Source organism: Vigna angularis, chromosome 1 (assembly GCF_016808095.1).
Source record: "Vigna angularis cultivar LongXiaoDou No.4 chromosome 1, ASM1680809v1, whole genome shotgun sequence".
Classification (NCBI taxonomy): domain Eukaryota; kingdom Viridiplantae; phylum Streptophyta; class Magnoliopsida; order Fabales; family Fabaceae; genus Vigna; species Vigna angularis.
This window is the reverse complement of record NC_068970.1, coordinates 53,301,473-53,325,564: the sequence shown is the minus strand read 5'-3', so window position 1 is coordinate 53,325,564 and position 24,092 is coordinate 53,301,473. Positions and strand designations below refer to the sequence as shown.

The following is a 24,092-nucleotide window of genomic DNA, read 5'->3' as shown; positions in this document are numbered from 1 at the left end:
CGACTCACTAATGTATTATGACATACTGAAGAGGTGGAGAATTAAGTGAAGAATCCTTTGGTAGTCATTGTTGTTACTTTGAGATAATCTGTTTTGTTTGAGACATAAATATACAAAATTATGAGAGAAAGAAAAATGAGAGAAAAACAATCACCTATTGTTGTTACTTTGAGATAATCTGTTTTGTTTGAGACATAAATATACAAAATTATGAGAGAAAGAAAAATGAGAGAAAAACAATCACCACCTACATGAAAATACTTAATTCAATCTTTAAGATAAAACATCATTTCTTAGAGGGCATTTTATGATTTCTAGAAAGCATTTAACACCTTTTTTCTCGTTGTCTTTATTCATAATGGTGGATCATGCTTCCAGACTTTAATGCTTCCATATCATAGTTTTTTTAAAAGGCCATTATATCCCACTGACTTCTCAATTTTCATTAGTATGTGCAATGCGTAATGTGTTGTTATAAAGTAGTACTCTTCTTTGTTACTATCTTTAGTAAATAAAACTAATAATGAGATTCAGGCAGGTTTAAATTCCATCACCAATAATCTAAACAAGAACACGAGCCTTCTCTGAAATGATGGAAACGAATCTTATCCCGAACAATTATCTCTCTATTCGTTACAACAGAGATGAACTTAAATGCTGAATGACAGTCTTCACAAATGCGAAGGTTCTTGACAACCCTTAGTATCACTCCATGACCAGTTTTCATCAGCCCAAAGGCCACTGCAAGCTTCTCACTGTGGTATCTGAGGGCATACTCCCTTTCTTCTTCTTCCAACTCATGCATCGCCAACTCAAGTACAGGTGCATAGCCTGCAACCTTGCACTTCCACATCAACTCATCCAAATAACGATAAATTTCATTGGTCTCAGGGTGGAACTTGTCACCCATGCTAAAAAGATAACTCCTGTTATCTATATCTATGGTGCTGTAACCCACTTGCTTCTTTAGGCCTCTTTGGATCATCACCTTCCTAACCGATTCCACTCTATCCATCCTCCCAGCCAACGCATACATGTTAGATAGCAACACATAATGGCCAGGATTCTCTGGCTCTGCATTTATGAGATGCTCAGCAACCTCCACACCAATATCAAAATTCTTATGCATCTTGCAAGCTCCCAGCATCGCCGTCCACACTGCGGGAACAAGCTCCTCAGATCGAAGTCCTTTCACATACTTGTATGCTTCATTGAGCAACCCACCTCGCCCCAACATATCAACCATACAGACATGGTGCTCCACGCTTGGCACCACACCATACTCTTGCTTCATGGTTGCAAACACTGCACGACCTTCATCTATTAACCCTGCATGCGCACATGCAGATAACACAACAACAAAAGTAACACTATTAGGTACCACCCCACGTGCCTTCATTCGACGAAAAACCTCCATAGCCTCAACACCGTAACCATGCATCCCGTACCCTGATATCATAGCGGTCCACAAAACAACATTCCCCTCGTTCATCGAATCGAAAACTGCACGTGATTTTCCCACATCACCACACCGTGAAAACATGTTCACCAACGAGGTAGCAAGAAACACGTCCATTGTAATCCCACTCCCAACGATGCACTCATGCATCCAACACCCTAGATGAAGCGACCCCAGTTGAGAGCAAGCGGATAACACCGAAACGAATGTCGCGGAATCAGGCTCGACATTAGTCTCACGCATCTTGTTAAAAACCTCAACAGCCTCACGGGATAGCCCGTTCTGCTCGTATCCCGAAATCATGGAGTTCCAAGCAACAATATTTCTGTGAGGCATTTCGTCGAACACCTTCCGCGCAACACGAGGTTTGCATGATTTCGCGTAGAACGTGACCAATGCTGCTTGGACGAAGGAATCTGAAACATACCCAGAAACAAAAACGTGGGAATGAACAAGCGTGCCGAGTCGGAGATGGGAGATATCGGCGCAGGCCTTGATGACGGAGGTGAAGGTGTAGCTAGAAGGGGCAATGCGAGAGTGGAGCATGCGACGGTAGAAGAGAATGGTATCGTGAGAAAAACCGAATTTTGAAGAGGCATTGATGAGGGAATTGAAGAGAAAAGAATCTGGGTCGGCGACCGAGCGGATGAGGCGGCGAGTGTAGGCGATGGAACCCGCGGCGCACGATAGCGTGAGGAGCTTGGTCAGCAGAGCTCGGCTCCGGTGACAGCCCGTCACCACCAGGTGAGCGTGCGCTTGTTGGAGGCGTTTAAGATTCCGGCCTGCACTTACCACTGCTTCGTATTCTGCAGATTTTCTTCCCCCTTTTCTTCCCTCCATCAACTACCTTAATTTAGTTTAACCAATGATTTCAAATTCGACAAGAAAAGTCTTACAATTAGAATTTCAAGTTCAATTTAATTAAATATTAAAAAAAAAATTACTTTGTCATTGCTTAATCTTTGTTTGAACCTAAGGAAAAGGATATCTCCTCTTAACAAGTTTTTCTCTTTGCAGAGTCCAATTTGGTTTCTCTTAAAGGAAACGAAACTCACTATCACTCTGTGATAAATGAAGTTTGGAGTTGAATTTTAATTGAAGTACGGCAGATAAAAATTTAGATAACAAACAGACAGCAAATAATCTGGTCGGTGACTAACACATCAATGATGAGTAATAAAATTAAGAAGACAATTCACATGAATCAGTGCAATGATATTGATTTATCTATCTGTGAACTAATAAATCAGTACAAAGAGAGTAAAGGGCCCAGAGCTGGAACGAAAAGATGCTACATAGGTACGTAGAATCAAGAAAACAATTGAGTGGTGATGTATGTGTTGCTAGTTTTACAGGAAGAGGGTGTTCTTCTCAGAGTAAAGCGAAGAAAAAATAAGCAGAAAGTATATTATAGCTGCGGCGAAAGCAGCAACAAGAGCTCCAGTGACATGGTCGCAAAATTTAGGAACTTGTCCACAAATGGGTAACCAACCAGCATGAGTGTTGCCTTTCTTGCCCACATGAGCTATTGCCAGTGCTGCTGACACACTTGAAGAGAGTAGCATTGCTATCACCTGATCAAAATGATGTGTTAGTTTTTATTACGACTCAAAGAGGTTCAATTACAAGTTACAGTGGTGGTTGCTGATGTACAATATTACCACATCCAGGATCAGAACCAAACGCCAAAGTGAAGTTTTGGAACATGTGAAAAGGAGAATTATGCTGTATCCACATGCTATGGCTTCTGCTATCACAAAGAACCTACACATAGCAAATTTTCAGAAAGTTTGTATAGTTATGTTTTAGCAGCTATCAAAATCGATGTATTTTGAAGACACAGCAGAGAAACAGAGAGAAAAAAGAAGGGTGGTCTCACTTGAATGCTTGGACGTTGCTATATTTGGCAGTGAAGGTCAGGTTTAGGACCTGAGTAGAGTCATGGCTTGTCACCATTACAATCACTGCTGCTATTGTTGCTCCAATGGCAAGGAACCTTAGGAAAAGTGTGAGAAGTCTCTTGGTCTTAGTCATGGTTTATTGCAGAGTTTATCACTAGAAAAATGGTGCTTTCAATATACAAAAGGTGAATATAATATATGTATGTGTGTGTTGACTAGCTGGAGTGGAGAGGAAAATATTAGGTAGCCAACATATGGTAGGATGATTTAGTGGTTTGTAAATTTGCGCCACAATTTAAAACCGATTGTTTACCTAAGACATGCATTCAAACCAAGTTGATTATGACAACTTAGACATTTGGGAGGCTGGGAAATAACTAGGTCACTTAGAACCTTCAAGTCCAAACCAATTTGATTATTTTGCATTGTTATTCTAACCACCAAACGGATTGGATAAAGAAGCAATTTTTTAATTAACAATTGTTTCGGTAGGGATTGTGAGACCGAGACACTAACCTTCGACTGGTGCGCTTCGCTTGTCTGCTTCCAGTTTAGACCGATCGGTCACCTTCAATATTGGCCGTTCGGTGAACTTCAGTCTTGACCACTCAGTCACCCTCTTTGTAAAAGAGGGGAGGTACCTGCAAAAGGCACTCTGACGCTCAAGTTAGGAGCAGTTTTATAAACTGTTTGTTACAGTTAAATATTGAAGTCCTAATAGGACGTAAATAGGGCGTATTGTAGTATGAGTTGAATGTCCCTGTACCTTAAGCCTAAACTCTTATTTATAGACTTTAAAGGAATCTGACAAATTAATTTACCTCTTAATGGTCATTAAATGCAACCTTAATTGTTTAACGGTAGCCGTTATCACATTCATTGTGCATTAATTCTGCCCCATAATTGTCGAGACCGAACAGATGAGAAGCTGGTCGAGACGGAACGGATGAGAAGCTAGTCGAGACCGAACGGATGAGAAGCTGGTCGAGACCGAACGGATGAGAAGCTAATCGAGACTGAACGGATGAGAAGCTGGTCGTGACCGATGGGTAGCCTACGAGCCCATAGTAACATAAGCCCCCCAAGTCTGAGTTAATCGTTCGGCTTTAGCCGAACGGTTAACTATAGGACTTATGAGTTTGAGGGAGGTTGTTCTCGTTGTATTAAGGAGTTTGCTCTCTATGCTTCAAGTCGTTCTATTCTATTTGTGCCGAACAGTTCCATGGATTGAATTTAGCCGCACGCTCGACAGTCCTTGTTATCAGAGCTTCCTGATTAATGAGTGAGAACCGCTCGGTTGAGAGGGATTTTCTTCTCGGTCTTTGGCTTCAACTTTGACGAGAGGGTTTTTCCTCTTGGCCGAGTGGGATTTACCGCTCGGTTGTAATTTGCAGTATCCTGTTACCTGTACTAAAGAAATATAACAACTCGAAATTTGATATGGTGAGAGAGTAAGGCATTAATGTCAGAATAGGTTGTTATAAGACCGGTCGGTCAATCAAATAAGATCGTTAGGTCTTCAATCTTTGGAAGAATTTACCTCTTCACCGGGTGGGATTTTTACCGCTCGGTCTTCAAATCTTTACAGAGGAATTTACCTCTTCGCCGAGTGGGTTTTACCGCTCGGTCTTCAAATCTTTACAGGAATTTACCTCTTCGCCAGAGGGTTTTACCGCTCGGTCTTCAAATCTTTATAGAGGAATTTACCTCTTCGCCGAGTGGGATTTACCGCTCGGTCTTCAAATCTTTATAGAGGAATTTACCTCTTCGCCGAGTGGGATTTACCGCTCGGTCTTCAAATCTTTATAGAGGAATTTACCTCTTCGCCGAGTGGGTTTTACCGCTCGGTCTTCAAATCTTTATAGAGGAATTTACCTCTTCGTCGAGTGGGATTTACCGCTCGGTCTTCAAATCTTTATAGAGGAATTTACCTCTTCACCGAGTGAGATTTTTACCGCTCGGTCTTCAAATCTTTATAGAGGAATTTACCTCTTCACCGAGTGAGATTTACCGCCCGGTCTTCAAATCTTTATAGAGGAATTTACCTCTTGGTCTTTATCTTCAATTTTGACGAGAGGGGTTTACCTCTCGGCCGAGCGGTATTTACCGCTCGGTCTTTTTCTTCAGACTTTTCGAGACTTTTTTCGCTGGATATGCACTTCTTTAACAACATTTGGGAACAATTGATTGGTCCTCAATTACCTGGCCTTATTTATTCCATAATGAAAGCGTAGGATAATAACAAAAGTCTAAATCAATTGAAACTAAATTTAACCATGACATTAATAGAGTTTTGGAGGTTTCTCCTTAGTTGATAAATCCACGAACCGACCGTTCCCGATGACGACTGGGACTGCGACTATAGCCCCGCCCTCGCTCGTCTTTCCTAATTGCCCGCTCGGGGCTTCTTCGCGAATATCCCTCCTTGGGGAGGCCGTATCTTGCTTCCTTTATAAACCTACGGAGATGTCCCGCCCGGATAAGATTTTCTATTTCATTTTTCAACGTGATGCAGTCTTCTGTAGTATGTCCATGGTTTTGATGGTACCGGCAACTCTTCCTTTCATCTGCATTTCTTGGAGATGGTTTCCTTCGGGGTGTGAGAAGTTCTGCGTTAAGGGCTTCTTCGAGAACTTTTGCCCTAGGTGCATTGAGGGTTGTATAACGGTGAAACTTGAATGGCCGGGGAAACTCCCTATTCTTATCGTTATTGTCGAACGGTCGTTTGCCGTCCTTTCCACTTCCGCCCACATCAGCCTCTTGCTGTCATTTCCTTTGCGACAATCGCATTTCCTCCATCCGGATGAACTCAGCTGCTCGCTCTTGGAGCTTCTCCATAGTTTTTGGCGGTCGTGCATACAATTTCTCCGCAAAATATCCTGGTCTCATACACGAAGGCAAATTATTGATAATAAAAGATTGATCTATCTCTCTAACCCGTCGTGCGGTTTCAATATACCTCTTCATAAAAGCCTTCAAAGTTTCTCCTTTCTCATGCTTAGTATTTATTAAATTCGCCGGTGTTACCTCCTGTTTCCGATTGGATGCGTATTGTCTCCTAAAGAGGTTTTCCACAGTAGCGAAACAATCCATTGTGTTAGGAGGAAGAGTGTTATACCATTCCAATGCCTCTTCCTTAAGTGACAACGAGAAGGCTCTGCACATGATCGGGTCGCTGTCTGTATAGAATGCCATTGCATTACCGAACGTCCTTAAGTGATTATCCGGATCAGCCGAACCATTATACTTATCCAACACGGGGGGAGTCTTCTCTGGCATTGGGGTTTGCATGATGATTGCCGTGAAGGGCAACAAACTGGTAGGCCGAGCGGTCTGCAGGGGTGTTGGTTCCCCTCTAGCCCGACCGTTCGGGTTGGCGTGATTATGGCTTGCCTCATTAGCATTCTCTCGATTTGAGGCGGACCGCTCGGGAGGTTCCCGTTCGGCCCTTAGCGCCCTCATCTCCTCCTCATGCCTCCGCCGCATCTCTTGCTGCGCATGCGCCTGCGCTTGTATAGTCTGCGCCTGTGCCTCAATCTGGGCTTGCAACTCTCTTATTAAATCTCTGGTGCTCTGCTCCTCCATATTTCTTGTGGTCACCATTGGGTGTCTTCAGTTTGCTCTCGGCCCCACGGTGGGCGCCAAAATGTTTCGGTAGGGATTGTGAGACCGAGACACTAACCTTCGACTGGTGCGCTTCGCTTGTTTGCTTCCAGTTTGGACCGATCGGTCACCTTCAATATTGGCCGCTCGGTGAACTTCAGTCTTGACCACTCAGTCACCCTCTTTGTAAAAGAGGGGAGGTACCTGCAAAAGGCACTCCGACGCTCAAGTTAGGAGCAGTTTTATAAACTGTTTGTTACAGTTAAATATTGAAGTCCTAATAGGACGTAAATAGGGCGTATTGTAGTATGAGTTGAATGTCCCTGTACCTTAAGCCTAAACTCTTATTTATAGAGTTTAAAGGAATCTGACAAATTAATTTACCTCTTAATGGTCATTAAATGCAACCTTAATTGTTTAACGGTAGCCGTTATCACATTCATTGTGCATTAATTCTGCCCCATAATTGTCGAGACCGAACGGATGAGAAGTTGGTCGAGACCGAACGGATGAGAAGCTAGTCGAGACCGAACGGATGAGAAGCTGGTCGAGACCGAACGGATGAGAAGCTAATCGAGACCGAACGGATGAGAAGCTGGTCGTGACCGATCGGTAGCCTACGAGCCCATAGTAACAACAGTAAAATAATAAATAAGCGAGTAATAATAGAGAACATGTATTCTTATGAAATAATATGTTTACTTTAGGAATCAAACATAAAAATAATATTATTTTAGTAGATGTGCATCCATAACTTGGACGGTCAATTAAAACTGAATGGTCAAACATTAGTTTGGTAAACATGTCAATAAGTTCGGATAGTCATGTACTAGATCAGATGATACTCTACCAGCTTAACAAACAATTAAGTGAGCTTGGATGAACATGCACCAGACTGGATGGTCAAACACTAACTCGACAAATAGGTCAATGAGCATGGACAACTGTGCACCAGACTGAATAGTTAAACACCAGCTCGACAAACAAGTCATTGAGTTCAAACGATCACCAAATAGATCGGACAACCATGCATTAAATCAGATTGTCAATCATTAATATGTCAAACAAGCCACTAAGCCCAAAGAGTCATTAAGTAGACCATTCGACTTTGTATCAAACTACTTATACCGAACAAGTTCAATAAAGATCAACTCTAAAACCAATTAACTTAAGATTAAAGTATGATTATTCATGTATGAACTCTAATTAAGACAATCAATCATATTTTATTTGTTGATTTGTTGAAGAATATAATTAAAGTTATAAAATTTAATTTCTTTTACTATTTAAGTTGGTAGTGTTTTATTTCAGACTCCAAAATTGATAGTAAAGACTCAAACTAAAAATATGAAAATTTTAGGTATTAAATAAAACAAATTTTTAATAGAATATATATATATATATATATATATATATATATATATATATTTTACCCTCAAAAGAGGTTTTTTTTTCTTCTATAAATTATTTCAAAATTTATATTAAAATATACTCTTTAATCTTTACCGTAATAAAAGCAAAATACGCTCTCTATAAATTTTAAATTATTCAAAATAAAAAATTAAGTTTTAAAGAATGATATATTACTGCTGAAGAAGAAAAGAGCACGAAATAGCATACACAGGTAAACGAAGTGATCGATACTAGGCAGCGCAGCGAGGAAGATGCATAGTCAACAAACAGAGAAAGAGGAAGACGATGAAGGTCCCCCACCGGGGTGGCAACCAATCACAAATCATCCGCCGCCACCGCAACAGCAACCGCCGCCGCAACCCCAACCACAACCGCAACCACCACCGCCTAGTCCATGTGGTCAGTTTATACTTTTCTTTTCAAAACCCTCTACTACTTGCATTGCTTTCATTTGTTTTATTCTTCTGCAAATTTATCAGCTTTTAAAATTGTTCACGCCTTTTGAATCATCAACTGCACTATTAAGTAGATTACATGTTTTTTCTTCTGAACCACTGAACTTTAAAACGCGCATTCATTTTATTTGGGGAATGTGTTTCGCTTTTAATCAGGATTGTGAGCCACGAGTGTTGTTGAGTTAGGGTTTACTCTTTACATTTAATAGCTTCGAGATTCAAGTTAATGTGATTCTGAGTAGGTGGACAGATGCAGAAAGGGGTTTGAATGCAATATCGCAAATTTGTTGTTTGAAGTCTGTGAAAGAGTTAAAGGAATTGGTTTTTTGTTGATATCCCTGAAAGAGTCATTGCTTTTTTTTATAACCATTTCATGAAATTGGTTATTAACTTGATCACTCTGACTGGCAAGCTGTGTGAACAGGTTGGGGTCAGATGGTCTGCGGTTCTTGTCACCGCCTGCTTTCTTATCCACGAGGTGCCAAACATGTTAAATGTTCATGCTGTGAGGCTGTCAACATTGTATTAGAAGGTTGTTCATCTTTCTCATTGGCATTGCTACCATTTCAGTTCTCAAATTTTTTTCGTGAGTTTTGGTCTAGTCCCCTCATGATCCTTTTATATTGTCTCTCTTTTACATAAATTTCTTTGATGTGCTGCAAATGATAGGTGGGACTAGACGTGTCAGTTGGCACCTCTAATCCCACAGTGATATGAAGCTTTTATTTAAAAAAATCCTTCATATATTGATGTTTTCAGTTCTTTATAAAACTGTATTATATTTTCTTGAAGTTGCCTTACTTCCTTGTCAATCATGACTTATGGCATTCTCTTTTTTGCGTGGTGAGATATTTAAATCAATATCCCATTCCTTACAGCTGATCAGGTTGGGCAAGTTGAGTGTGGCAGTTGTGCGGTATTGCTAATGTACCCATTTGGTGCTTCACATGTTAGGTGTTCCTCATGCCAATTTGTGACAGAAATTGGGGTATGTTAACTGTTATGTATTTAGTACTTTATCTGAAAAATATAGTTTTCTTTTGAGACGATGTTCGGTTTACCAGACATATTATCATGAATTACTGTGGAGTAATTGAAAGTTCTGTGAAAGGAAAATTCCCTTTAACTTTTTTAAACATTTTGAATGAAATTTAGATTATACAAAGACTATAATATCTACATGTTGTGGTTGAATACATAATGGATGTGTATAACTTTTATTTGAATTGTTATTGGTGATTGATATATTTAGAAATGGAAAATACTGGAGGGATGCCGCCAATGGCTAAAAATCCTAGTATTTTCTCTGCCAATGTAGTGGGATTTACTCTGAATAGAACTACTCTTTGAAACCTTCAGGTCGTAATTAGTGGATAAGATACGATAGCATGTGAGAGTTGGACAAATTTAGATACAATATCATCGTAATATAACTTATATGCATACTATATAACTCAGGTGTATTGTGGTATCTTGTCCTATATTTGAAGTGGAACAGAGAATGGCAGGAATTTGTTGTTTCTTGCTTTACTTTCGTTCTATACTCTTCTATAAATTATACATTGTCAATTGCACCTCTAATGAAAGTTTAATACAATTCTTACTTTGTGCGAGCTAAAATAGGAACTCTAAATATATACTATTTCTAGGCTGATTCTTGTAACCCATATAAAAGGAAACAACAACAACAATTATTAGGCTGCTCAAGAATGCACCACTTTGCTTCAAAGAATTAGTGGTGGGACATGGAACAAAATTGGTAGAATTATTTGCAAGCTGAAGTCCCAAGTTGACACGAGGAAGAGAGATGACATGATTATTAAGAGCTTCATGAATAGACTGACAATCCACCCCAATGCTCACTGCACACATGAAAAATCAAATTAGTGGCAAGTTGTTCCACTAGTCAACATGGAGAGGTGTGACATTGCTTGGAAGAATTCCAAGTTCAGCCAACAAACATCCAAATAATGTCAAAACATAGCTTGATATTTAGACTCACGTGGACGACTTGTAAACATGGACTTTCTTTTCACTCTTCCAAGAAACCAAAGTAGGACCAAGAAACATGCACCAACTAGATATAGACCTCCTAGTATCTAGATAGATTGCCCAATCTGCATCACTGTAGGCAATCAAAGAGACAAACTAGCAAGAAAAAATAAATTGCATTGAGAAGTTCCCTTCAAAAGAAACAAATAGTGTGACGAATAATAGTTATTGCACGTGATATCAATTGTTCCATGGTGGAGGTAGGGTACACTAAGTCACAATAGAATTGTGGCATTTTGGTAGCCACACTCCTAAGTAAAGGAGTTGCACCCTGACTATTAGTTGGCCTAGTGGTAAGTGCTCATTCTAACAATTGGTCTTAAAGCCAAGGTCACAAGTTTGATTTCTACGAGAACAATTGTTGAGGACCAGATTGTTGCAAATGATATCAATTGTACTGCAGTGGAGGTCAGGTGGGTCAAGTTACAATAGAACCATGACGCTTGGACCACTATCTTCTTAAGTAGAAAAAGTTGAGCCCTTATTATTAGTTATAGCTTTTGACCTAGTGATAAGTGCTTGATTCAACAATTGGAATTATAGCTAAAGTCACGAATTTGATTCTCAATAGGATAAGTGTTGAGGATGAGATAATTACAGGTAACATCAATTGTCCTAAGACGGATTCCAGGTAGGCCAAGTCGCAATTGAACCATGATGATAGGAATACTATGTTTTTAAGTAGAAAGAATTGTTCCTATCTATTACCTATAACTTTTGGCTTTAGTGGTAAACACTCAATCCAACATAGCCAAGTGAAAATGATAAGGATTACACAAAATAGTTAAGACTACTCATCACTCACCAATTGGCAATACTTCAATGGATTGTGTAAAAGATTACCCTTATTATGATATTTGACATTAACCTCGACGAGTATCCGTTGAGGTAATAGATTGAAGGGCAACCATAGAAATTAAATTTGTATTGGTGTTGATGAAAGGATACCTTTGGAGTGAGAGGGGACCTTAAGACCTAAGAAGTAATCAATATCCTTCATTTTGAAGAGGAAGCTTGAAGTGGTTGTTTGAGTCTTTGCATGGATTTGATTGGATCTCATAATGACAATGTCATCAACATAGATAAGAATGAAAAATGTCAACAATTGTGTGATGAATAAATAAAGAGGTGTCACACTGGCTAACAGAGAATTTAAGTAAAACAATTTCTCAAATTGTGCCCTAAGAGCTTTTCTCAAGCCATATAAGGAGGAATTTATTTTATGCACTATGTCATAGGAGGATAACAAACCTGAAGGAGTCACATGGATTTCTTTTATTGGGTCATCATGAAAGAAAACATTCTTTACATCCATTCGATGAAGAGACCATCCTCTATAAGTTGAAATTCAAAGGATTGATCTATAAGAGCATGGGCTACAAGATGAAGGAAACTTTGATACCAAATTAATATTTCTGACTTTTTTTGTTGTATATTCTTCTATAATAATATATTCTCAATTACATCTCATATGTCAATTTAATGTAATGCCTAATTTTTACAGACTAAATTAACAACATTGACCTTAAATTGCCTTACAAATCTGACCCTTTTTAATTTAAGTTGATTTGTTCAAAAAGGAAATTCTTATATTTATTATTTTCAATTGATTGCTACATTTTTAATCTGACCTATATCACTTTAATTTATGTTGATTGTTTTCAGTTATGAAATTATTTCATTTTATTATTTTAAAATGTTTTTGACTGACACTTTGTTTGATTTTTTAATATGTACCATTTATATTGTATTGCTGCTGCATATTCTTCCTATTAGAGAGAGAATGTTTATGAGTTGAATGAAAATTATGCAATAGATGGTGTCTGCATCAGAATTATTCGGGGCTGCTCTTGTTTGTGTGGTGAATGACAAATTTGTCCGTAGCAATGCATTAAAGCAAACTGACTGCATGTACTCTGATTAATCACATAATCATTAACTTTCTATCCATACTTAATTAGATATCAGTTAAAGTAGTGAAATTTGAACTAACATGAAGTTTGTATCAGGCAACTAGGACTTAGGCGGTCAGACAGGGACATGCACTTGATAGCTATAACAATAACATCACCATAGCTTTTTGGCACGAACTACCGCATTTGCACTAAGAAATTGCTGAATCCCATTAGCCATAACATGCAGAAAAAATAGTAAGCTATAGCCCCTTCAAATAGCAACAGAAATAATGAAATTTTCTTCCCTTTGCTTTAAATCCAGCTATATGAAACGGTTAAAGCAAACTTCCGAGTCAAATTTATACCATCATAGACATTGTTTCCACTCCAATTTTCACTTTCTATTTTTTTTCTGTGGAAAAAAAATACATGATAATAGGGGCTTGACAGATCAAATTTACTGAGGGGGTTCAGAGATGGTTGCAAGTGAAACCCAAAGAGGTAGCATAGGGATAAGGGGGAAGAAAAAACTGTTAACTTATCATGTTAGTTTGTATCCCATTCCCCTCAACCAGATTAATTGTTAATTAAAGATTAGGAAAGTGTTAAGTGGTATAATAAGCATATCTCATTAACTAACTAAACCGTGTATTAAAACAGGATAATTAGTTTATCTTATCCTCTTTCCCGTATCCAAGTTAACGATGACTAGAATGATTTTGCTTTTGTACGGGGTTTTTATTTTCATTAAGGGGAGTTTATTATCTTTCTTCGTTAGACCCTCCTCTTTTGATTTTCAACTGAGCCTACCTTGCTAATGCTATAGAATTTTTATGCTAATACAATTAAGTTTCATTTAAACCAGAATTTCTCTCATGGATTTTGTGCAGGCACACAACGAGCGGCCTCCATGGTCTATACAACAAAGGAAACCAGTTCCTGCAAAATCTGGTTGTTAGTGGCCTGCCTATTGGATCTATCATCCTTGTATATCAAACAAATTAGTTATGAGAATTTATGGATCAATCTCAAAATTGCTTTCCTACAAAGAGGCACATCCATATGAAATCATTATTTAATATAAGATTTTGGAAGCAATTTTTCCATAATTAAGTTTTACTTGACATTCTTCTATTCCTCTTCTTGGTCCCTCTTTCATTTGTACCCCTTGAATATCCTTGTCATATGCTATTGACTGTCTAAAATATAAATGGATAGAGTTTAATGTCTTTAAAGTGTTTCTTTTCTTCATAATTGAATTGGATTGAATGTTTCATTTATATTCATATTATATATAATTTTTTTATTAATGTATGTTTTCTATATTTTTTTAAATATATTAAAATATAAATTATTTAATCTTGTTTAAAAATAAAGTGAATTTTTTTAATTTTTATTCTATTATGTTTTAATGATATTTATTTTTTGTTATTTTATTTAATTAATTTAATGTTTAAAATTAATTTAATTAATTGAATACATGAAAAAAATAATAAAGAAAAAGTCATAATGATATTAGTACTGAAATGATTAAAATGAATTAAAAATTAAAAATAATTAAAATAAAATAATTGAAATCAAAATTTATTATCAAATAATTATTCTAATATAAATATTTATCTGTGTAAAGCAGTTTGATTTTTTTTAGATCTTTTCGGTTTTTTATGTTTTCTATGTTCAAAAGATGTTGCTTGTAATGATAGAGCATTTGACATGGAAATTTGTGTTCAATATTATTATCATTTTGATTATCGTCATCTTCATCATCTCCACTTTCATTATCATGTTATTGTGAAGACATTGTAAGTTGATAATAATTCATAGGTGAAGTTGGATTGTAAGTGAATAAAGTGGTGTGGTTGCATAGGTTTCAAATATAATGTGAGATGGACTTGAAAAAAAGGTTAAATTTAGATGGAAAGATGATGTACGATGGAAGGAACATGATGTATACAGTCACCTGAACCAATGTCATACCTTATTAAGTTAAGTTAAATGAATGATGATGTGATTACAGGAGTTTGAAGTTCTGAAGTTGTCTTGTTCTTTTGTTATTGTTGTTTGTTCCTTTTACCACTTTCAACGAGTAACATTTGGTGATCATATGTACAATCTAAATAACATTTGCAAGAGTTACAAAGTTTAATTTCATCATATTCAAAATGGGATTATTGGTCAACCTATAGGAGTCTCAACTTTATTCTAAACCTTAAAATGCATAGTAAATAATTAAAAAGACCAACTATTACTCGTACTTATAATGAAATGAATCAATCGACTCAAAGTAGGCCAAAAACATATTCTTATTATCGTAACAAAAGTTATAATCAAAGAAATTGTTCAAACAGGCAATAGACAATGATGTTTCATTTTGTATTCTTTATTTTCCCACTCATAAATTTTTTATATTAGTTAAGAATTATATAATTTATTTAGTCTTTATTCTAATAAATTTTCCAGCCATTCATTCTATTAATAAATAACTATATTCAAATAAACTAATTAAAATATTAAAATTTTCGGAGCATTCTATTGATATAAAAGACTTAAAAAATAAAATTTTGAAACTTTTTAAAAAAAATCAAGAACTAAAGTTGTATTTACTGTATAACTTTAGCAATAATAGAAAAAAAGTTTTTAACGAAAGTCTTAATACATACGAAATAACTTTACTTTAATAATAAAAATGTTGAAGTCGTGTCATATCGTATGACTTCAATCATAATAGAAAAAAAATTGTTTTTAACTCAATTATTTATAAATTTAATGACTTTACTTAAAAAAAAAAAAACTAAAGTCGTGCCGAGACTTCAGCTATAATAGAAAAAAAAAATTTTAAACAAGTTTTCATAAATATGATGACTTAACTTAATAAAATAAAATTAAAGTCGTTCCATCTCATATAACTTCAGACAGACAAATCTGACTTAATTGAAATAGTCCTAAATGGTACAACTTCTAACTTTTTAGGTTGTCCTCCCAAACTTCACCTATTTTTAAAAATTTTGAAAAGTCAATCCTTTTGCGTAAATAAAAAGATAAAATAATCCTATTAGATAAATTAACAAGTATGAGCTAGATTAGAAGTCAAGCATGGCAGTTTTATGATTATAGGAAAAGAAGTGGAGACCATAAAGGGAATCCGCTTTTTAAACGTGGTGCCAACTCATTCAATTTTTTAAAGAAAGTAACGCTTGACGAGTGTTTGAAGGATTTCACTTTAAAGATTAAAGAATAGTTAGATTTGAGTCAAACTCATATTAAAGAATGTACTTCACTTCTAATAAAAAAAATTGAGAGAATGAGTTTATGAATTTGTTTATATATATATAAAATTTAATTTCTCATGTTTTATTTAATATAAAATTTAAACTCGTAAATGTATTCTCAACTAATATCACATTTTATTATATGTGGTGCTAATGAACTCAATTCGTATTATTAGTGGATTGAATTTCTTATAATTTATTCATTCATAATCTAAGAAAAACATTTTAGCTGTTATAATTTAATGTAGAGATAAAATGTCAGTATTCTGAAATGGTTTTCATAGTCGATTATGTTTTACCTCAATTTGTCCTCACTTTTTATTCTAACAAGTAGAGTTAATTTTGGCCTTATTTCCATGTTCTTATAGAATGTCATTTGTCATGCTAAAACGTGACAGGCTCTGTTTCCTATACTGTCTCTTCAATATGCTGGGAAAAAAAATCACGTAAAGGGAAGAAGATTATAAAAGGAAGTGTTTTGCATTGATCATGTAAACTCACATATTCATACCTATGCACGCATCTTGTACAGAAAAACAACTGCTACACTTACAAAAACATAATCACCCTATATCTCTCTAACTAATAACAGAGTTAACTACAACAGTTATTTCAATTATCTATGCACTAGTGCTACGAGGGTGGACAATAAACGATTTTGCTGGTATCTTTTTAACGCTATAGCTATTCAAATATATTGAATTTCACGGACCAAATTTCTCCTTAAAAATAAAAAAAAAAAAGAATGAGACGAGATCTTTCATATGTTTGTGTAGAATTTAAAAGTAAAAAATTTATCAATGTTATATTTTTTCTCCTACTTTTCCAAACAGGTCAATTAAAGATTTTTATTGACGATAGGATTTGGACAGATTAAGACTGTTAAACCAAACTGAATGTCTTGTCGAAGGTTAGAGCCACTGAAAAACAAATGGTTCTATATATTATAGCTATGCGCTCGGACTTAGAGAAGAATTTAATCAGAATCAGCAACAATGGTAGCAAGAAAAGAAGGAGAAACATCTGCATGAACAAAGAAAAATATATCATAATATAAGCAGATATTGTCCTGAATTTGTGGTGCAAGAACTATTTTTAACACCTGGTTTGGTTGTTATAAGAGATTAAAGTGAACTGTGTAAAGAGAGTTCATCTTGAGTTTATCTATGATCACATTTTCCAGTGAAATTAATAGAATCAGTGATTTTTACACATCAGACGATCTGCGCATTGCAGTCTTAGTCATCAGGTGGGAATTCCTCGTCCGAGGTACTTTCCAAGAACGAACCAAGTGTTTTTCTAAGAATGCTGAAAGTTTTATCGTCCTGTGTGACAAAAGACAATCAATCGGTTATGTTAATGCCGGGGTGAATATATGAATCAAAGAGAGACGGACAGAATGCAACAGAAAAAAACTATATCCCACTGCTTAATTTACCTGTTTCTTCTTTTTCAATGACTCTTCCAGTTGGGAAATTTTCTCATTGCAGGCCTTTTCTTGTTCAGATATCATAATTCTTTCTTTCTTCCCTGAAGCATTCGTAAAGTTGTAGAGAAAATAAATTATTGAATTCAGGTTGTTATTATCATTAAGGCAGATTAAATGATATAGCTTACTCAGTTGTTCGTATCGCACAAATAGTTTTTCCTTTTCCTCTTCAAATTTGGAGATAATATCTATCAATGGACAGAACAGTAGTTAACGTCTAACCAGCAAAGAGTACAATTATCTAATTCTAACAGATGAATTAACACTATTATATATTTCATAAGTAACACATTATTTCACAGGATTTACCACTAGTATATATTTTAGAAACTGCCAAAGAATCACAATAAGATAACACAAGCAGTTTCAGTTATTTAAGAAAAGGGGATATTACGTTCACAACAGATGAAGCTAGTTAGTCCACAATGACAATCTTAGAGGGAGTACCTTTCAGTGCCTGCAGAGAAGTGGTTTTCTCTTTGCAAAAATTCTCGTGAAGTGCTTGAAACTTGGTAGTTTCACTCTTCAAGGAACTTTCGTACTGCATGCTCGTAATAAAAACAATGATTAAACCAGTTTTGGGAACACACAAATTATCCCCTTGCTATTTATGACTCCATTACCACTATTCAATATCATGCAGAAACCATAATCGTCTACAAACCTCTTTGGAACTCTTCGAAAGTGCTTTAGTAATGCTTTGCCTGACATTGCAACGAGAACATACTGTTTAATACAGTGAAGAAGCGGCAAAAAATATTAAAAAGGTCAAAACAACATACAATTCAGACTTCAAGTTTACCTGTCCTTCTCAATTTTTGACCTCAATCCCTCGATCATAGACTTAACCTCAAAACCCACACTATCACAAACAAAAAACAACAGTCACCAAAACACTGATTATGCAAACAACAAATTAGAAAATAAAATGGCGGTTGCATCAAATTTGTAGCTCCATTAATTCGAATTCAATGTTAGGATCGATATTTTTGGCAAATTTACAAGTCCACGTCAAGCATGCATGTTTCTGGATCACATGAAAGAAGCAATCTGAATCAAAACCGCTAAAACCTTCTACGCATTATTCGAATCTTTCCAGGCACAATCTTCGAAGTTCAAACTACGGTGACAGAAACGTTTCGGGTAGGATTGAAACGTACGCAAACGCAGTACCTGGAAATTGTCTCTTCGTTCTTCTTCTGACCATCCTTCTGAGCCTTGTCTCTGATCAGGTGCAACGCGGACACGATTCCTTTGATGTCACTGCAGATTTGCAGAATAGGTTAAACTTTTAGCTGGATTCCGAAAAAATAAATAAATGAAAAGACAAAAGCAGCGAAGACGAACTCTGAGAGATCGAAATCCAAATCGAGATCGAAATTATCATTTGTTGATCGGTTGTTCTTATCGGTTTTCGTGAGTTCGGATTCGGAAGCCCGCTTCCTTGACCCGGATTTAGTTGCAGACATTGCAAACGCTTTGTAGCTCAGTGAGAGAGACGCCCTGTGAGTTGAGAGAAACTCAAGCGATGCAAGTTTTCTCGCGTTTGCGCGCGCTCAAATCGTTATGTTCACTAATTTCAAAACTTCCACTTCAGCATTCTGTGTAAGAATTATTTAGAAATTACATATAAAATTAAATCTAATTTCAATGTTTTAAACTATTTACAAAATAAAATAAAAATAATGACCTTCTAAATTAAGTATATAGGAAAATTTTGAGTTGAGAAGTTAAGTTACTCATTGAATTCGAATTGTTTTCTTAAGCAAGATATGTCAAAGAAAGTTGATATATTTAAAAATTCATTCTATTCCAAAAAAAATGGATTAAACAAGAAAAGTAAAACGTTTTCCGTCCTTTTAGCAATTTATTATTATTATTATTATTATTATTATTAAAGAGTATAATTGATAATGTAATTATGCTTCCATTCTTATTCATAAAATAATTATCTTTTCTGTTCTTTTTATTATTATTGCACTAGCATTTCTCTCTAATGTAACAAAAGCAAACTCTCAGGTATTCTTTTTATGTGAAGTTCGGTATAGCATGTAAATAATGCAATTGTCAAAAATTGAATTAGTAAAGAAAAAAATTAAAATTTATAAATATATATATATATAAAATACAAAACAATTATTTTAAAGAATAAAAAACACGTAATAAATTAAATATAAATCTTACAATAAAAAAAATGCTAATGTGTACTTTACCTACTTTATCTGAGGCACTTTGTATTTATATTGCCCTGTTATGGGCCTTTACCTTCTTTTGGGTCTAAGTAGGACCCAATTGCCACTGGTCCATTTTTTTAGCATGGTAATCAAGGTTATTTAGATAATTTCCTGTTAATTAAGTAATCATTAATTGTTGGTATCATATTTGAGATTGTCCAAGATTTCGAACCGCAAAGTAGAGACTGTTGATTATAAGCTGACTATGTATTCTGTCTAAGAGGCTGAATTAAGCGAGAATACGAATCATATTGTACATATGTTGATGATTTCACTTAAATACATTATAATGTAACATTTCATCATATAATTTCTATTTAAAATAATTTGTGAAATCTTTAAAGAGTAAAATTATTACAAGTGAGGCCTAAAGTATTTAATATTATATTTTAAATGAAATAGTAAAAGTCAGTTTATAAAAAGAATTTAAACACTTATTTTTTACTCACTTGATATCACCAATTTTCAAAAATCTCTCTTTCTATATATTTTTTCTTTAATAAAACACAATTTTGTTAATGGTTTTATGAGATCTTGAATAGGTTTAGAGCATTTTGAATTGATTGAATATTTGTTTATGTTAGTATATTCAATCATATTGGAGTTTTTATCTCTTCATTCTTCTTCTTGATTTAGATGTTAAGAGATCATGTTGTCAATCTTGAATTTGTAAATGCTTACTTAAGTTGTCTAGATTATTGGAATAGATTCCTAAGGAGAAGAACTAATATCATTTTTTTACAAATTGATGGTTATTTTTTATATTTGGACAATTTGAAATTTGACATTATAGGTGTTGTAGGATGAAGTAGTGCCTTGGTATGATGATATATAATGTTGCATGCTAAAAATTGTTATGTGAATGATTTAGAAGTAGAAGAAACATTAGAAATGTTGGAGAACCATTAGAAAGTATTATATAATTTCAATTTGAGTTGTTCACGAGTCAAGTATTACTCAAAAGACATATATCTTGCTTAATAGATGTGATGATTTCTCAAGTTATATGGTGTATAGATAAATTTCTTTAGCGATGTATTGTGACTTAAGAGAGACTAAGTAATATGTATTAATTGTATAAATCACCTTATGTTGCTTAAGACATGTGCAAGTCATTCAAGCAACATGGTGCATAACTCATGTGATACTTTATATCTTGAGTGATGTCAAGATGAGTATTTATACTATAAAAGCATATACTCAAGCATTAAACAAGACACTCAAGCATTAAATAAGAAAAATGTCAATTTTAATAAAAACATCAATATAACATTTATACAAAAAAATAAACTTGATCCTAATTTGGAAAGGAACAATATTGCTCCATTTTAAAAAAAAAATGAGATTAAATTGAATTAAAAAATAAATATAAGGATTGACACTGACATATGACACTGACATTATTACTATCACATCACACTTAACAGTACTACATGACATGATAATAGCTTGATAAGTGAATGAAAAAACTTAAAAAAAAATGAAAATAATTAAAATAGATTGAAAAAAATTAAAAAATTATAAACACTATAAACCAACATGTGACATGTCCTTAAACCATTAGTACAAAGCTAACTAAAAGGACTAAATTAAAATATTTTTTAAAAAAATAGACTTAATTTAAAAAAATAAAGAGGGGCCTACTTATCAAAAAATTAGGATAAAAAGACTAATTTAACCTATTAAAAATTATTACAATAATAAATTTATTTAGTTTTGTAATAATACTTTAATTTGTCTTTATAAAATTTCTAAAATCTCTAAAATGATTACAAAGTGAGGTATAGAATATTTTAATATTAAACGTTTATCTTTTAGGTCACTCCAAATCACTAATTTTCAAAAAACTCTATTTTTATACATTTTTTCTTTAACAAAACACAATTTTGTTTGTGATTTTCTTATTTGATTGAGATCTTCAAGAGGTGTAGAGCATTTTAAACTTATTGAATCTTTGTTTAGGTAAGTATATTAAACTATATTGGTGTTTTAATATCTTCTTTCTTCTCCTTCTTGAGTTAGATGTTAAGAGAGAATGTTGTTGGTATAGGATTGAATTTTTAAATGCTTGTTTAAGTTGTTTGGATGATTGGAAGTGATTCCTAAGAAATTATTAGATAGAAGCACGCTTCAATTTATGTAAGAAGAACTAACATCACTTTTTTACAAATTGATGGTTATTTTTAATAAATGGATTGTATTAAATTTGGCACTATAGGATGAAGTAGTGTTTGGGTATGATGATATATAATGTTACATGTTAAAACTTGTGGTGTGAATGATTTGGAAGTAGAAGAAACATTAGAAATGTTGGAGAACCTTTAAAAAATGTTATTTAATTTGAGTTTGAGTTGCTTTCGAGTCAAATATCACTCAAGAGGCATATAAACTTTCATATGATGTCTAAATAGTGTCATTATTTGCAATAACTACCTTAATTTGCTTAAGAGATATGTTGGTTGCTCAAGCATTGTGGTGTATAGTTCAAGCTCTTGAGCGACATATTGTCATTTAAATAAGGTCAAACAATGTGCATTACTTGTATTAACCACCTTGTTTTGCTCAAGATATGTGCAACCCACTCAAGCAACATGGTGTATAACTCAAGTGATGGCTTTTATTAAGTGATGTCAAGATGATTATCTATCCTCTAGAAGCATATAATCAAGCATTAAACAAGACACCCAAATGATATTGCTTTTTTGTCAAATGTTGATTCCAAACATTTAAGAATGATGATATAAGGTGGTGAACATGTGACATAAATATGTGGCACTAATAACACGTAGGTTGTGCACGTTGGATGGATGTTGAAGTCAACAATGGGGAAAAGGTGTTTCATGAACTTGTTGGATTTATCTCAACAAAGTAATGGTCACCCAAGTGTTGGCTATAATGTTGAAGTGATGTACGATGAAGCAACAAGGTAGTTGTTGGAGCAATGAGAACCCTAAGAGATCAATGGTCTCAGGTTGTGTTTCACTTTGGTGAAGAGGATACTACTTAAGTGAAGTGGATGTTGCCTTACTTATCTTGAGGAGGTCACTTGACAATGTGTTAGAAGATGTTGTCATTGTATTTTATACATGTTGAGATGTATGATTTAATATATGTTTCCTTAATGGTATGATGAGATCAATTACATATGCTTTAAAGGGCATATGATTAATGTTAAGATGCATGACATGATGATATATGTCAAGTGTTAATATATGATGATATATGTTTAAATGTGAATTTATTTACATTCATATAATATGGTGATGACAATATGATATGATGATGTTATATTTTAATGTAATTATTAGCCAACTCTTGCATGTTATTTTGTGTGTATGTATACACTAGGGTAGGAAAGGGCTTTGGCCCTAGTTATTTTGGAAATTATATTTCGACTCTTTAACTAAAGCATATTCAAGTAAGGTGAAAAAATGTAGGACTTTAGGCTTTGGTTCATAACTGAAGCATAGTCTTTACTTTATGCTTTAGTTATTTCTTAAACCAAAGTCTATTTCTATATATTTTTTTAAAAAAAATATTGTTTCAATTTTTTTCTCTCCTCAACATCCCAACATTTCCACCCTAGAACCACCACAGAACCATCGTGCTCTCCACCAACAAATAAAGTCACCACAACCTTTTTCACCCCCACATTGAATAAAAGACATTAAAAAAATACTTGCATTAGGAAGAAAGGGTTATGAAACAGAAAAAAAAAATGCAAGATGAGAGAACAAACCTTTTTGCCGCTTTCAAAATGGAAAGGAAAGGGAGGCTCGCAGTGGTGACGTGACGACACAGTTTGCGTTGTCCATGAGGAAGGGAAGGGAGAAGAGTGGAAGAGTAATAGCGAAAGCGACGATGTGGTTCGTGTTTGACAACGAAGAAAGAAGTATAATAACTCTTGCAGTGAAGGAGTGATGTAACAACACAAATGGAAAAACTTTGATGAAAATGCAAAATTTGTGAAATTTTAACCCTAGCAGACAAATAGGCCTCGATTATTTAAATAACTGAAATCTATAGTTTTACAAATACTTTGAAAAATATCACTAGAAACATATACTATTATAGACTTTAGTTATTTTAAAATTAAAACTTATATTTATACAAAAAAAATGTTACCTCATTTTAAAAGATTTCACTTTTTAAAAACTAAACCATATGAGATGATTTTGAAAGCATTTTATAGTGATATTAGTGATTATACATACTACAATAACATATGTTGCGAAGGTAATTGATGGTTGTGTTTTTATTTGAATTTTGTTACTGTATGTTATGAGGACCTTCCAACTATAAGATGGTTGTATTATACAATT

At 34.5% G+C, this 24,092-nt stretch overlaps 5 protein-coding genes across 5 annotated transcripts; 1 reads left to right on the top strand and 4 right to left on the bottom strand.

Moving 5' to 3' along the window:
- Positions 1-469: 469 nt before the first annotated feature.
- Positions 470-2,522, bottom strand: LOC108338486 (pentatricopeptide repeat-containing protein At2g33760). Its single transcript, XM_017575394.2, has one exon. It carries the CDS (start codon positions 2,297-2,299, stop codon positions 551-553), a length of 1,749 nt encoding a protein of 582 aa, XP_017430883.1. The 5' UTR covers positions 2,300-2,522; the 3' UTR covers positions 470-550.
- Positions 2,523-2,553: 31 nt separating this feature from the next.
- Positions 2,554-3,667, bottom strand: LOC108341229 (CASP-like protein 1C3). Its single transcript, XM_017578923.2, has 3 exons — positions 3,339-3,667; positions 3,121-3,223; positions 2,554-3,033 (listed from the first exon to the last, which is right to left on the bottom strand). Exons 1-3 carry the CDS (start codon positions 3,491-3,493, stop codon positions 2,809-2,811), a joined length of 483 nt encoding a protein of 160 aa, XP_017434412.1. The 5' UTR covers positions 3,494-3,667; the 3' UTR covers positions 2,554-2,808.
- Positions 3,668-6,126: 2,459 nt separating this feature from the next.
- On the bottom strand, positions 6,127-6,963 carry LOC108326205 (uncharacterized). Its single transcript, XM_017559562.2, has one exon. It carries the CDS (start codon positions 6,961-6,963, stop codon positions 6,127-6,129), a length of 837 nt encoding a protein of 278 aa, XP_017415051.1.
- A 1,583-nt stretch (positions 6,964-8,546) lies between these two features.
- On the top strand, positions 8,547-13,912 carry LOC108324545 (protein LOL2). Its single transcript, XM_017557489.2, has 4 exons — positions 8,547-8,775; positions 9,256-9,363; positions 9,710-9,819; positions 13,669-13,912. Exons 1-4 carry the CDS (start codon positions 8,628-8,630, stop codon positions 13,735-13,737), a joined length of 435 nt encoding a protein of 144 aa, XP_017412978.1. The 5' UTR covers positions 8,547-8,627; the 3' UTR covers positions 13,738-13,912.
- Positions 13,913-17,135: 3,223 nt separating this feature from the next.
- Positions 17,136-19,055, bottom strand: LOC108341323 (uncharacterized). Its single transcript, XM_052871464.1, has 8 exons — positions 18,884-19,055; positions 18,710-18,799; positions 18,339-18,398; positions 18,201-18,240; positions 17,984-18,077; positions 17,665-17,724; positions 17,486-17,577; positions 17,136-17,372 (listed from the first exon to the last, which is right to left on the bottom strand). Exons 1-8 carry the CDS (start codon positions 19,003-19,005, stop codon positions 17,286-17,288), a joined length of 645 nt encoding a protein of 214 aa, XP_052727424.1. The 5' UTR covers positions 19,006-19,055; the 3' UTR covers positions 17,136-17,285.
- Between the last annotated feature and the right edge of the window lie 5,037 nt (positions 19,056-24,092).